The sequence below is a fragment of the Lepisma saccharinum genome, chromosome 25, assembly GCF_977018435.1.
Source record: "Lepisma saccharinum chromosome 25, izLepSacc3.1, whole genome shotgun sequence".
In the NCBI taxonomy this organism is placed as follows: domain Eukaryota; kingdom Metazoa; phylum Arthropoda; class Insecta; order Zygentoma; family Lepismatidae; genus Lepisma; species Lepisma saccharinum.
The window spans coordinates 32548274-32564588 of NC_139253.1; the positions used below are offsets into that span (position 1 = coordinate 32548274).

General features: G+C 35.8%; 1 protein-coding gene across 2 annotated transcripts in view; it reads right to left on the minus strand.

Annotated features, from left to right (window-relative positions):
- LOC145978583 (uncharacterized) overlaps window positions 1-16315 on the minus strand; it is a 57146-nt gene that overhangs the window by 31607 nt on the left and 9224 nt on the right. The window contains exons 2-6 of one of the 2 annotated variants that reach the window (XM_083111289.1): window positions 8238-9072; window positions 6250-6399; window positions 4847-4987; window positions 2621-2761; window positions 888-1040 (exon numbers count right to left, since the gene is read on the minus strand). In XM_083111289.1, coding sequence (XP_082967415.1) covers window positions 888-1040; window positions 2621-2761; window positions 4847-4987; window positions 6250-6399; window positions 8238-9023 — 1371 coding nt within the window. In that variant the 5' untranslated portion in view covers window positions 9024-9072. Of the gene's footprint in view, window positions 1-887; window positions 1041-2620; window positions 2762-4846; window positions 4991-6249; window positions 6400-8237; window positions 9073-16315 lie in introns of both variants that reach the window. The other variant, XM_083111287.1, reaches the window with a different exon arrangement.

The following is a 16315-nucleotide window of genomic DNA, read 5'->3' on the forward strand; positions in this document are numbered from 1 at the left end:
CAGAAGCGGAATATAAAATAGCATTTCGGTGTTCAAATGGTGAATGAAACCCTAAATTTGATTTAAAAACTACTTATCACACAAAATAAACATTATGTAGTTTTCAGAGTATTAAGTTTAATCCTGTGTAAAGGAGTCCATTTTTGCTTCTCAAATATTTACAACAGAACTGCTAAATTTTCCATGATTTGCATAACTCACAGGATAATTCACATTTCAGAAAGTGTCATGTCGGTAAATAACCTCTAAAATTTTGTGTTTAAGAGTAAAAAAAAAGTGCTCCCCTGTGCTTAGCACCACGCCCTGAAGGCATATAGGGGGTGTGGGGGTAACGCCCACACTTTCTTGATCCGGTCGTGAGTGGGGGTGATGTGATCAGCATCACGCCCCTGACCACCTTTACCCCCCAGGGTTTCCCCCAGGTACCCATGTCATTCGACGCTGGGTGGGCGCCGGAGCCGCTTATATTTCATATTTTGCAGTTCATTTCGTGGCAAAACATGTTGGGAAAATGCACCTTACACCTTTCAAAAACATGATAAATGAACAGTACAGTGTGTTATTTCACATTTCGTCCGTCTGTCAAAAATGAAATATACGTGGCTCTAATAATAGCACTTACAAAAGATATACTGTAATTGAATATCAAAAAAATTTAACTGTACTATGAAACCAAGAATAAAGCTGTTGCTTCAGACTTTTTGTCACCCTAAGCAAAAACTATCCTTGTTCAACTAAAACCTTACTAAAATCCACTCAAAAATAGATAATTAAGTGGGGAAACTAAAAATTGTTGAAATCCATATTGTTACTCAACGTGGGGTAAAACAAGTAAAAAAAAGTGAACATATAAAAACAAATGAACACAGTTAACAAAGAAAAGATACCTCATTCCGCCCAATGTTGTCCTCGTCCATTTCTACCTGGCATAACGCAGCTGGATCAAGTAAGCAAGCATCCACATCTGCAGATTCCCTGATTGATAATTCTCCATTTCTTAGAAATCTATTCTTTTCAATCTCAAACGATGATGACTCTTGCTGTAAAGAAAAATGCCATACTTAATAATACTACGTAACAATCTCTCTTTGTACCACTTCCAAAATGCACAGGAACAAACTCTCTAAAAAATTCAAGAACACACTCCAGCGCTTGTACGTGAGGAAAGTTAATACTAGGGTTAGCCGATCTTCAGAAATGAAAAGCAGGATACCATACACAAGAATGAGTTTTTCTTCCCTTTACACTGGTTCCAAATATAAATAAATAAATAAAAAAAACACCTTGTCAATTGTGTTGTTTATAAACTTATAAATAGATGTAAAGAAAAGAGTGGAAGCATTTTTTCATAAATATTTATAAGAGGACATACAAAATACAATGAATCTACGTCTATCATGCAACCTCTGGAGAAAAGAAAACTTTCCATTACTATGTATGCCCCCACTGATGGTGCAGCGGTAACAGTGTTGGCTTGTAATCAAGGGGTCCCAGGTTGTATACCCAGTGGAGGCACATAGTGTTTCGACTCACACTTTAAGCTGTAGGTCCAGTCCCAGATTAGCCTTTCTGTGCATAAAGTGACTTAAAACACAAACTCAATTCCAGCAAAGTATTTTTATTTTATTTATTTTTTATATGTCCATCGTAAGATGGAAGTCCCATTTATGTTGATATGTTGTGCATAATATACACAAATATAATGTTAGTAATACACACAAATGTTAAAAATATTAATAATATACATGAAATAATGTTAAAATTTGTAATAGTGTAACAACATATTGCTTAGGGTGACTATTATTTCCAAAATCAAATCGTAAAATTCAGAACATGTGCACGTAAAATTACAATTTGTGTTTTTTTTTATTTTGTATGTCTTTGGTTCGAATCACAATTCAAACCATACAAACTCTCCTTTGTAAGACACTTCCTACTGAAGGTATTTCTAAACTGTGCACACCAATGAGTCATATAAGCACTGCTGAGAACATCAGTAAATGATTGGTGTTGATCAGCAGCATGTTTTACAGGACATTTCCCAAGGCATTTTAAAAGAAAGGGTATTGAAGCAGAATGCCATCATCAGCACGACATGGATCAAACACCCAAACAATATTAAAATATATACATGTCTGTGTGTCCTGCAAAAATCAGGGCATCTAGTCACCCTAAGCAATATGTATAGGACACTAATTAATAACTAATAGGACTGTTATTTATTCTTATGTTAATTGATGATTTGTTGCTAGATCTAAGTGTAGTCTTGTGACAGGTGATTACCTGCTCTGCTTTTAATTTTTCAATAACATTTTTTTTCAGTCTCAGAATCTCTTTGTGGTAGTTTCAAGACAAGAGAAGAGCAGAAAGTGTGTTCATTCTTATATTGTGTTCACAGCTGGCAACAGTTATTCACAGGCTGGGAAAATATATAAAGTCGGAAGCAGGATTTACAGTGAACATAACATCGAGATGTAAACATGCTATTAACATGTCTGGACTTGAATCGCTGAATATATTAAGCTGAAAAATATAAAATGCGGGATCGTAATATCAAAGTTTGACTAAATTTAGGTAAAGCAGGTTGAGAGTAATTCTGTGCAAAACTATTACCGCATACCTTATCTGTTGGTTCAGCATCCTTTTGTAAATAGGTTCTAAACAGATCAGCTGGATCTATTAACCTATTGTCTGGTCCCTTTATTGTCAAATTTCCTATTCCTATTGAACTCTTCTTCCTAGGTGCTGCATTGCTTATCTTCTGAAATGTAAGCAAAGTCTACACTTAAACTGCAGAATCTACAGTTAAATCATACACAACAAATAGTACAAGAACTTTTGTTTAATTTATTATCTTATGGTATGTTGACATTGGAAAGTTTAAGATAATCATTATCTTGTCGTATGTGTACTAATGAAGAAACTGACCAAACAGCCAATAATGAACTAGTTTATGACAACAGAAGAAATACACATTAAAATGAAAAATCATGCAAAAAAATTGTGACTCAAAAACTGTGTGGGTACTCAAAGATTAAATTGATTGATTAGAATTTTAATTTTAGCATTGATGATTTTATGCAAAAATTTCACATTTGTTGCTAGTTCATGACAAGCAGGTGGTGGTTGGATATTGAAAACAGACATAATATCTGTATTATGGAAGCGTCTCAGAGAAGGTGTGGCAAGTATTGGCAACAGAATCAATCCTGGAATTACAGTTGAACCTTTCATCATTGCACTACATCGTATTTTTTTCTCACGTTTACTTGTCTGCCACACAGAAATGTGATGGTTATTAAGAGAAGATGTGCTTTCGTAAGTTCTCTGAGTTATGTCCGTAACAGTATAATCTTTTGAATAAAGCAAAACTCACACCACATGTCAGCATTATCACACTCATAATATTTATCAATATATATAAATAATAATTACAGTCTAAAATTTAAAAAAATACAACTGTGTAGAATGCATGTCAATACTATCTTTGTAAACAGAAGTCAAGCGTTCATGTGATTAGCTTAGATAATACACGAGGTCAAAGTTTCAAAAAGTTAAGTCTGTAACTAGCGAATTACCCACATGCTTACGTGTAAACATGCCAATAATTTTGGGTGATCAAAATTCCATCACTTCTGTCATCAGGTCTTCTGTACCAGAGTTCCTTCATTGGACTCATGACACTGGGCCAACATACAAAATATGAGATTTCACTAAGACAGAGTGGATAAAAATCAGATTTAAAAAAGAACAACTTAATATTGCTTGTATGTCTTTTGGCGCCGTACATGTAGAGATATCATTTTTATACAATGGCTTGTTCTGTAAATGAAATTCTAAAATATTTCAACAGGTTTGATTAAAGCACGTTACAAATTACATGTAAATATACATTTTTCTGTTTCTGATACTATATATGTGAACCTACTATGGAAACGTTTGTAGAGTGTGTTAATGGAACTATAATAATTTCAGTAACTTTTCTTGCAGAAAATAAAACATTCGGGATGCACTGTACAATTGTAACTTAAATTTATTATTGTCTTTGTAGCTAAATTTTGGCAATTCTTTTAAATGATAAGTTTGCAAAATATCAGCTGCCATGGTTACTTACAGCTTAATGATAATGACACTATTTACGGTTTAACGTGATTAGTATCTTGTGTATTATTCTACATAAAATTTTTGCTATTTTTGTTGAAAAGATTCTCTCGGACTATCGACCAGGTGAGTTGTGGAAATAACTCCAAGTTTTCGAGAGTTAACGTCAGTCTCATCTTCGAAAGCTTGGAATCTTCTCCACAACTCGCCTGGTCCATAGCCCGAGAGAATATTTTCATCATTCGTCACCAGGAAAGCTTCAAGTCTTACTTTTTGCTATTTTTGCCTATAAAAATTATTTAATTTTAAGTCTAGATAAATTAAAGTGGGTTTACAGTTTACATATTACATTTCCTTTCATATGACCTTCACCCAATCAGTACATATATTTTGTTTCATTCTTTTCCAATCTTAGAGCCTAATAAATACCATTGAATGATTATGAAATTAATGTACTTTCACCAAAAGTGATCCTGATACCTACAAATTCCTTATGTACATTATTATATTAAATTATTTTTTTAAAGTGATTTAAATCAAACCACCTTGACTAAAGACCAATCTACAACCACACTTGCAACATGATCTACAAGCATTTGGCTACATGCAAAACAGGGTGGATATCTGAATTTTTTAAATCAGAATAAAATTTGATCCGGATATGTTAATCTCTTTATGTACATATATTCTGTACTCAAAAAGCATACGCATATTCAAAAATTCAAGTATATATTGCATTACTTACATCCTTTGACGTGGCTTCATGTATTTCTATCTGATGAGGAATTCTTGCATTTGCTGGATGGTCCTTTGTTATTGTCATGTGGCTGTGGGCGAGTGCAGGTCTTTTATTTGCCAACCTGATGTCTAACTCTTGTTTTTGTTGCTGCTATGAAAAAAGAGCATTAGGCATGGTCACTTGAACACCTTTCAAATAATAAAAAAATACAATAAAGGATTTTATATTTACAAAAAAAATATGTTTCACAAAAACAGAACGCAACATTGTTGCGCACAAGTGATATGTGACCACTTATCCTATCCTTTGTATGGGGGACATCCATAAAAAAAGTTAGGTTTCCAATATTGACACTGCAGATCTGTTGATTCTTTGGATGACATTTGCAGACATTCAAACAGAACTTACGTATCATACTCTGTGTTTATACTGTATAAAAAAATTGAGCAATACGGTGCAGATGAACAGCAGTTTGTAATCTATTTCCTGAATGTGAGAAACATGAAACCAGCTGAAATATACCATCAACTTTGTAAGGTTTATGGAGAACATGCCATGAGTGACTCAATGGTACAGAGATGGATGCAACTCTTCAATGAAGGATGTGAATGATCATCCCTGGAGAAGATGACTGTGGTGCATTAAGATTTGGTGTGTGGAGTCTAAGAGAATATTAGAGAGGACAGACAAGTAACCATTAAGTCGCTCTCCCTACATTTCCCACAAATTTCAGTCACTTTTTAAGGAAACTGCTGGCCAGTAGTTTCTCGACAACGAGACGAAAGAAACCATTACCACGTGGCTTGCATTGTAGGCAGCTTTATTCTGGGATCAGGGGATACAAAACCGGTGCTCCTTTACAACAAGTGCCTCAACAATGGTGTTTTTAACTTTCTCAAAAGTTGTGTACAGTATGTACATCAAATGACAATACAAATAGTTTGTAAATATATTCTTCTTTTAAATAATATCCAATCGAAACTTACTTTCTGGATACTACACAATCTTCCATGAAATTACTGTAATACAGAAATTCTTACATTCAATACCATCATAAATAAGTGAAAGAATTGAGTAAAAAGAACAATTTTAAAATCAATCTTATTTTTTTTATTTCATCTTTTTTGTTTGACTTTTATGTATTCTTGTTTATAGCAAGTATATTCAAAGCTTGTAATTAAAAACCAATTTATGGTAGTTATTTTTACAAGATAACGTCATACAAAACTGCATAATTTTTATCACACTCACTTGTACAGTCACGGACAGTTCTGGGTTGTAACAACTGCATTAACTTTCAATGCGATCACAACAACCCAGAAGTGTCCGTGACTGTACATTCTATTGCCACACAGTACATTATTTCCTAATGATAAACATATCAAAGAAACTATCATATCAATACTCACCAGCAAATGCCTTGCTTTGGAATCTTCTCTGAGTTCTGGCTGAGGGCAAGATACTGGAAACATCACACAATCATTCACTTTTCCTATTGGTATCTGATTGTTTGGCATTGCATTATGCATATTGCCAATTCCATTGGTTGTAAATTGTTTCTGAAACAATAAAGCTCATCAATAAATTTCATTTTCTAAAATAGATAGATATGAACTTCTTACCGACTCTGATAAGACATCAATTTTATATCATATATTACTTTACATCTAAAACTAATGAAATCAAACTCTTCCTGCTTAAGATACTTGGAACTCGAAAAACTGGAGGGTGGAGAGAGGATGGAAATTCAATGTTCAAACACTGGTAACAGTGGTTATTGTATATGTATCATGTATAATAGCATGTGATTCACTTGCCATGACACATTTTGCCCCTGCAACAGCCTAGCAGAATAATGTATTATTTTAAATGAATGTTTATACAGGGTGCGGCATGAAAAAATAGCCCCGTTCCGCTCTGTCAACTGTGCGTAGAATTCTTCGAATATTCTGAGGTATACAGTGGTGATCACTGTTTTGTGAAAGAATATAGGGCCAATAATGTGCTTGGTGGACACTGCGCACCCCCCCCCCCCCACTCCCCTTCTGTGTGAGCAGAGTTTGCTCGTGATAAAGACGGGGATTGTCTTGGGACCAGTATCTCGTATTCTGGAAGTTCACATACCCAGAGAGATGAAACGATGCTTCATCACTCAGAAACAAAGAATTGGGTCCAGACGACTGTCCACTATCATCTGATTGAGCCAATTGCAATATCTCCCATGCTTTACCTTCATTCACGCACTACAGTCAAATGATATGCCTGCATGTGCAACTGGTGGAGCACACGTAGACACGGTTCTGTCGGAGGTGCCAACTTGTTGGGCCAATCATCGTGTCGACTTCCGTGGACTTCTGGTTACCATTTCCTGTATTCTGCCTGTCAACTCAGGTGTCTGCACAGGTGCAGGTCTGTTTTTGGGTGCATTCGCAACCGATCCTGTTGCTCTCCATTTCTTGAGCAGATTTTGAATTGTCAACTTGGCTGGAATCTGACGATTGGGAAACCTGTCGGCGAACATTTCCTTTGTCTTCTTTATCGAACGCGTCTGCACGTAAAATTCCACTATGGCAATCTTTTCTACAATTGAATACAACATGTTGAACATTACTGCATGCAAACACCGAAAAATTACAGTAAACACTGAAATGTGCTTGAGAAGACGGATCATTGTTGTCGGCATGGCACCTCGTTGTGACTCCACCTACGATCACCGTATTCTTCAGTCCACATCACGTAGTATGCAGTTTGTCTGATGTAGTACCGTAATATACAACTTTCATGAAATGTACGTTTTGTATACTAATCGGAACGGGGCTAGTTTTTCGTGATGCACACTGTACATCCTAACACAAATACATCACTTCCAAAACAAGAAACATCATTTGGTTAGGAATGTTCAATTCTAGAAGCACTTGGCCATTGATGGAAATTTGATGAAAAACCAATGTAAGTAGTCTGGGATAGTTTTTTATTTTAGTTATGTAGGTTATACTTCGGGATCAAATATCTGCATTCTTTGTGGTTTCCTCACCCTAAAACAAATCTTATGCTACATAATACACTCAAATCTATCAATTTTTTTAAAAAATCATCATAATTGTTGATCAGGGGCTAGGGGGGGGGGGGGGAGTACGGTCAGTTAATAGCCTCAACATTCTATTGCAAAAATACCACAAAAATCAAGTGCTATGCTTTAAAATATTAAGAGTCACATACATAAATCATAACCTTAAGAAAACAGCTATAATTTAATCAGGAACTTCAATTTGGTAACAAAACATTGGAATTTAATTAAATAAAACTGTGTATTTTGAAAATTCCTGGGTAACATTTTCCCAATATCGGGTGATATCAGGGATTAACCAGTAGCATTTTCAAAAAATGAAATACTTACCACTTTACTTTTGAAGGCCGGATGTGTTGTTATAGCATGTATAATCTTTCCATCCGTTATATCCAGAGTTGCCATGAAAAATCTTTTACACACAACTTCAAAATGTCCGTTCCTCTCCATAACGTACTGATACCTGCACCTTCTTCTACTGTCTTCAATATTCACCCGGCGATACTTCACTTGCTTCTTCCGAATATGTTTCACTATCCAGTCCCTGTGGCGAATCGGATCACGCAAACACCAGTAACTGTTAAATACTAGTATGCGTTCCTTGTCATTCCACTTCCCACAGTTATACGGACACCTTCTTCCGGAGCATGGGTTCTTTTGCATAGTTCTAGCAGGGCGAACGTTCCCTGTAGTCGTCACATAGGCTTTGCCTTCAGTTCTGCAAGCTTTCCTCATATTCCTTGCCAAGAAATCAGTGTGAAAATTGTTTTGAGGGGTACCAAGAATTGATTCTTCATTCGGTGCAGGTTCTTTGGGAGACACTCTTAATATCTCTAACTGATTCTTGTTATCTAGTATCCTATTGGTTTGTTCTTTATTTGGCACAACTGGTTTTATTTGTAAATCACCCTTCCCCACTTTGAAGGTTACACTCATGTTTTTTCCCAACATTGGCAGCACATCGCGGGGATCTTTGAAGTTATTGTTTGTGGAGGTGTGCTCCTTAGGTTGCATAGCACTAACACTTGCACTAGCATTGCTCGAAGCATTGTCTTCCTGCAGTTCTACCTGACAAAATGTAGATGGATCAATAAGTGGAAAATCTACGTCATCCATAGTGCATTTAAAATCTTGGGAAAACTTCCTTAGCGTCACCAACACAACTCTACAAAGAAAGCAAACATGAATAGAATATGAACAAAAATGCCACAACATATACATACAGAAATATATTTACTGAATATATAGCAAATATGTATGGAAAATATTTTATGTGATATTAATCTCAAGGAAAGCAAGTCTCTGCATATGTAACAACTCGAGAGGACTCAACCAATGAACACGTGAGAGATATTGTGTGGAGGGGAAAATAACTCCAGCTACTAGCAGTTTGCAGCAACAAGTACTGCTTAGCTCTGCCTACTCGCTTTCTCCCCTTCTATACCTTTATGCACAATCTTGCTCCAGAGATTCCCGGGATAGAGTACAGGTAAATATTTCTGAATTTGTTGCACACTAAAAAATAAAGATTTACCAGGAATATTGAAATACCACACCAAAATATAAGATTAACGTGCCCACCTATGTCTCTTTTAGTGATTGTAAGGCATTTTTCCACCACTTGGGTTAACTGAGATGATGAATTTATGAAATGGGTAAGAGGAAAAACACAATGAACTTAGGCACAGTTTGAACCAAGGACCTCTGGGTACATAGCATGTTACAGGGACCATTTCATCACAGAGGCTGACAATTTACTCAATGATAAACATATTTTCAGCTACAGTTATTACTGTTTGAAGTGGTGAATTAACTAATTTGCAATGATGGAGGAGGATTTCTATCTCAATAGAAGGGTCACAAAGATCTAAGTAGCGCTACAGGATGGAAATATAAAAGTTACCAAATTCCAGTTCTTTCGTATATATCAATATTGCCAATACTAGGCTCACTGTATTTTCAAATACTGACTGCAGTTTAAGAGTATTGAGATCTTCAGCAACCCTACTATAGATCCACCAACACATCTGAAACCCTAATGCATAAGCAGTGGTGCTACTTAAAGTTACGGGGAAGCTTGTAGTTTGCATATTTGGATCTGTAACAGGTTTCTGCTTGTTTTTGTAATGGTAAGCGTAATGTAGCTAAAAATTAATAATGCCTTATTACATTGAAGTTAGTAAAGGGTTTCCGAGTTAAATTTGATTCTCTTAGGGTTGATTTTTCAATGTCTAGTTAATCTTTCTGTTATAACAATCCACCAGTTAGAGATAATTGCCTGTCTTAACCAGCAATTCGAAAGTAAGTGACAGTATTGAAGCACTGAAATATTAGGAAATCGATCAGGGTAACATTTCTTAGGATAATTTAAAAACTAATTTTGATTGGTTGACAGCCTGGTGTTTAATTCTAGAACTAACTCTGCTCTTGAAAGCAGATGTTTCATTACTGAAAAACGATTGCAAATAGCAATGGCCCAAACTATCTCATTGTGTATGATTACAACGAAATAAATTTCAAGAAAGGACAAACTACAAATTTGGCTGATCTCATCTATGCAAAATGCTGTCACAATTCCGGTCTGTTGATGTACATACTATGAATATACAAAATCTCATACGTCTTTGACTGCAAGATTTGAAGATCTCTCGTTTGTTACAAAAAAACATTTTCGTGAGCATGCTTCATAGGCCAACTTCTAAAATATCAATATTATGAAGATATAAAAAGTAACAGGTAATAAATAATTCACAAAAAAGGAAACCTTTTACTTTGGTAACACGAGGAGCATCACTCAAACTCGTATTACAAAACATTAACAGCTCAGTAAGCGCAAGGCCAATCGCTCAATGAACAATCCATGTTGCTTTCCAATTTCAAGCTAGGAACAAGTAGGTTTTAAGTTAACTGTCACCTCACTTCCACTTACAGAACTGCGTAAATTGAAAATCATCAAACGTAATTGCATCCCTTAAGTTCTTGTTTTAAAATTGTACTGAAAGTCAGGACGTGTTAATCTCGTCTCCCGTGCTACAGCAAGCATTCCCAAAGCTTCTGCTACGTGACTCGAGCTGCAGCTCACATAAATGCAAGCACAAGCATATGAGTTTATCGCCCCATGGAGGCAATGACAACTCTGCAGAAGCAATATTTACATCACATATGTCTTTCCCATTGTTTTTCTGTATTCTCAAGTTATTGTTAACATTGGTAACAGAAATACGTCGAAACTGAACTAATACATGAATGAACACAAAAACTTAGTGTTTTTGTATTTAATTATTAAAGGCCACTCCTCTAAAACTCTTTTAAAAAGATAATCGCAACAATGAAGATGGATAGAACATGCATATCCTGCTTGCAAAAAGTTCCAAATTGAGTTAACATTAATTCACTTGCTGCACAGTCTAAAGTTGCTGTAACGATAGTGAATGAAGTTCTTTCAGTAGCCGCTGACAACAAGAACACACGGAAACATATATAGGGGAATGTGGGGGTAGGACCCCACATATTCTTCGATCCCGCCCATTTAGAAGGTGATGTGAGCAGCACCACACTGCAGCTTCCTTTATGCACAGGTGCCCATTTGAGGCTGGGTAAGCCCAGACCTGCTTTATGAGGAGACAAGGCCACAAAAAATTCTGACCTTAGATCATCCACCCTGGGAATTGAAACAGGGTCTCTTGCACACTACCAACTAGACCACTGCAGCTCCAAGATTTCTCTATAGATGTAACAAATTATCTTCATAGATGTTCATGTGTTTGATACGTTTGTCGATGATTTGACGCATGTCATCTCCACGTCAAATTTTTGACAGTGGTAAAAGGTATTCTTAGAATTGATGAACACTTGATCTCAAAGTCAAATGCAAGAACAATGTCAACAATGATATTGAGAATGTTCAGGAATGCTTAAACTGTGAATAGGATGTTCATACTGACAATTTTATAGACAAAATTTATGCGGAATTCACATTTATTTCTCAGCACTAAACCCTACAACATACAAGGAAATCGAAGTTCCTATTTCATCTGGATACACATGTATTTTGTGTTTTCAAGTTCTATATATGTCTAAAAGCACATCCTGAATAAATTTACTTGTTACTTAAGCTGCCTCTTTTGTGCAGAACGAGATTAGGTTATGTGCTTTTAGGAATGCTCCAATTTGCTTTCAACATTACTATTAACATATTTTGAAAAATTAGGATTGTTATATTTGATTGTCTCAGTATTTAAAGCATGTTCCTTCTATACTGTACGTATACATACTTTCAGTACGAAAAGAATGCTTCAGACAGAGGCAACTTACGAACACAGTCACTTTCACAATCTATTTTATAGGATGTAATTCCTCATAAATTAATACTTTCTGCATCTTCTAACCACTCAAATTTGTTTTTCCAAACTTCAAGCTTACTGCCACTATTTTTTCCAGTATTTTAAATACATTCTTCATTCTACTGTAATATCTTTTACGTATTTAAAAATTAACTGGTGTACACCAACCATCCAACTATGGAGATACGGGAAACAAAATCCTCGCGTGTCACAGGTTGGGTACTGCAGGACATTAAGTTTTACACTATTCCCTTGTATATCTTATTATTTGACATTTCAATTCGGTGCAAGTTCCCTAGAAGCTAGAATATCATTCAAAGAAATATGTGAGCTATGCAAGTTTCTAGAGAAATAATGTACCTACGAAATTCTAGATTAACCAATCCATGTTGGCCAAGGGGGAATTTTCAATTTGCAACTTATAATTTCATTTTTATCCGTATGTATATACATCTTTGAAATACCATTTCTTCAGTTTTCATCATTGAACTTGGTATTAACTGATAAACTATGTGAGAAATTGTTATTCTCATAATTTGTTGCTTTTTTTGGCTTACAGGCATTTTTTTTACACTCCTGGCAACCCTGTGCTTCTCAGCTTTAGCACTGTGTTTGCTGCATTCATGTTGCTCACTTCCAATTTCAATTTGGTGCTAACATCACCGACGTTACGAAATAGATATTTTAACTCTACAATATATGATGCACAGACAAACACACACAATGTTTAGGATTCCCTATTTTTAAACAAAGGTCTCATTACTGCCTGAAACTGTTATAGATGGCAGTTCTGTACATCCCTTTGTGCAATTTGCATGCAATAACAGTACGAAGATCTGTGTAATTCTTGTCCATCTCATCTGGAGAGAATGATCCAAATCAACTGTATAATTTGCAAACAGGCAACATGGAAAGATCACCATGCAAATGCTTGCTCTGATTGTGCAGTTCTGGGACACTGAACATACATAAACAATGCAGAAAAATTTGTTTTCAGTCAATTTTTTCAGATAGGCTAATCTGGACTGGACTTGCAGCTTAAATGGGATCCAAACCACTGTGCCATGTGCCTTCACTATGAACTGAACCCAGGACTCCTTTATTAGAAGGTAAAGGCATTATCAAATCAATATCAATTTTAGGACCACTGCTATTTATCTTATACATTACAGTCGGGCAACGATAAGAAGCGGTGTGCAATCAGAACACAAAACGGCAGAACGTGACCAAATTCTGTCTCCTCGTTGGCTGCCATGTGGCGGGGGTTTTCTGCGTTGCCACGTTCATGCAAACAGGTGGACAGGCTAATCAGCTGTTCTGTTGGCAAGCTCGGGAAATAATAAAACGTCACGCGAAATTAAGCACTTACGTATCAGTATGCTAATATATGTTGTTTCCGTCGTAAAGTGAGAAATTAACGAATCTAGAAGTTTGAATCTGAAGTTTCTTGTAGGTTAACGTTAACTTCCCGTGTGAATTTTACTTTCTGGCAACCGAAAACCTTCAATGAAAGAACCTTTGTTGTGTTTTTATTATGGTACATTGCAAGCATCAGCTACCGGCATCTTTTTACTTATGTTGTATCGTATCACAATTACCAACAAAAGAAAATGCATCTTGTGTTATGAACAACTGTGGCAAATCGTTCTCCTTTGATTTCATGCCACCTCTCTTTGCCTTCTTTGTCACACCGCGGCGTTCGTCTTTTTCGCAACTCGATACCGACCGCAGCTATACCCGCTTATTGTTTTTGTATACAAAACTCGCCCTTTATTTTGTAAAGACATGGAATTTATACTTCTGTAACATTGTTGAAGCTTCAGAACGTACAAATGAAATGTATTTCTTGAAAATTAGGGCGAATTACGTATAAACAAATTACGTACAACTTGATTTCGTTAACACGTTTTTAAATTATATATTTGCGGAACCTACAAAAATTCACCTCTAAAACAGAATTTTACAGAACTGAGTTACTGTATTACGGAGAAGAATTTATCAAGAACAAATCAATTGTGTGTGAATTGATTGAGTTGGTGTTTTAAAGTCCACTTTATGCACACTACAGCTAATCTGGAATGGACCTACAGTTGGAAGTGGGATCTGAACCACTATGTGCATCGACAGGGTATCGAACCCAGGACTACTTGGTTACAAGGCGACGACGCTTACCCTACCACTGTACCATCGGGGAGGCACATGTGGTTGTGTGAAGTGAGATAATTTGGGAAGCTACATGAGAATACATTTCTGGCAATACAGAGTTCAATAAATTACAACGAAACGCTTGGCAATTGATCGATTTTCGTAACATTAATGATACATTTTGTACATGTGTTTTCGAGCTACCTGTAGGCTATGTAAAAACATAAAAAATGAATGAAAGAACAGAAGTAGTTAATGCTGTTCCTTCAAATATGAACAAAGTTGGAATGAGAACAATGGAAGGGTCCCGTTGTTGACCAGATGTTTAATCCTACACATGTTTCTGTGGGCTCGCGAAAATCCTGAAGTAGGTCAATCCGGCAACGGTGCGTCACTACCAGAGTGGGTGGTTCCACGACGCTTGCTAGCGCGTCCCGACTGTAATGAGAACCTTGGATATCAAGGTACGAGAGTAATTACTTATGCAGATGATACAACAGTTTTAATTAATGACAAAGATATTGCCAATCTTGAAATTAATACTTTTGTAAAAATTAAGCAAATAATTCAATATCTAAACCTAAATAAACTAACTATTAACAATAATAAAAGGAAATTTATGACCTTTAATCCAAGTAAAAACAACAAAAATGTCCCACATTCATTGATAATATAGAAATAGAAGGAGAATATTCTACCAAATTATTGGGTGTTATCATAGACAATGATTTAACATGGGACAAGCAGATTGACAATATATGTAGCAAACTAGCCACAAATCTTTATCTTTTGAAACAGCTACCACATTCTAACGTAACTGAAATCAATAAAACTATCTATTATGGACTTATTTACACCCATATTGAATGGGGTAGAGCTTCTCGTGCTAAACTCTCCAGAATACTAAGACTTCAAAAAAGGGCATTGAGAATTATGTTTAAATTAGGTTATAGAACTTCCTGTAAAGAAACTTTTAAAGAGCAAAAAATAATAACTGTTTTCTCTCTATACATATACAAAGTCATCTTATTTGTTTTAAATACTCGTCAAGTGACCAAAAATTACCAAATACATGACCATAACACTAGAAGCAGAAATAACTAGGTACCATCTAAAACAAAACAGACTGCAGTTATCAAAAAACACACCACTGAATTCTGGAATCTGGTACTATAATAATTCTCCCAAACAATACTAAAATATTCACACCCCAAAATAAACAGACATTAGCTATAAAAGACTATTTGCTAAACAAAAAACTGTATAGTCTAACTCAGGGCGTGAAATTTCCGGTCGCCAGGTCGCCATTGGCAACCAAATGTTTTGGGCTGGCGACTAAAATTTCGTTGTTTCAAATGTGTGTCAAACACGCCTCAAGACTTCACCTCTTGAGAGAAACGGCAGAAGTTATAGAAGAAATTCTAAAACTGAGTGATATCCACACTATTAGGTGGTTAGCCAGCAAAGAACATGCAAAAAGAGCTCTCTTGCAATCATGGAAAGCTGTTGTGACCCATCTTAAACAGGTGGCCCATAGAAAAGACAATGATGGCGCTAAAGCTAACGATTTGCTGAAAAGTTTGAAGCAATTTAAATTTGTTAAGCTTCTGTACTTCCTTTTGGATTTCTACGGGAAATTGAACCCTTTAAGCGTGGCACTACAAAATAAGAATCTTTTGATTACATCTCTGAAAATAAGAATTGAACACTGTATTTCAGTTTTGGCTGACCTGGAATCTAATGTTGGACCAAGAAAACAAGATTTCTTGGACCATGTATCCATTTCAGGGAAGATCAGGGATGTGCAGCTCACAAACATTCAAAACGGAGAGCAAGAGTTTCAGACTGTTAGAGGAAACTTAATTAACAATGCGAAGGTGTACATCACAGAAACATTGCCGTCTATGTCAACAGATGCGA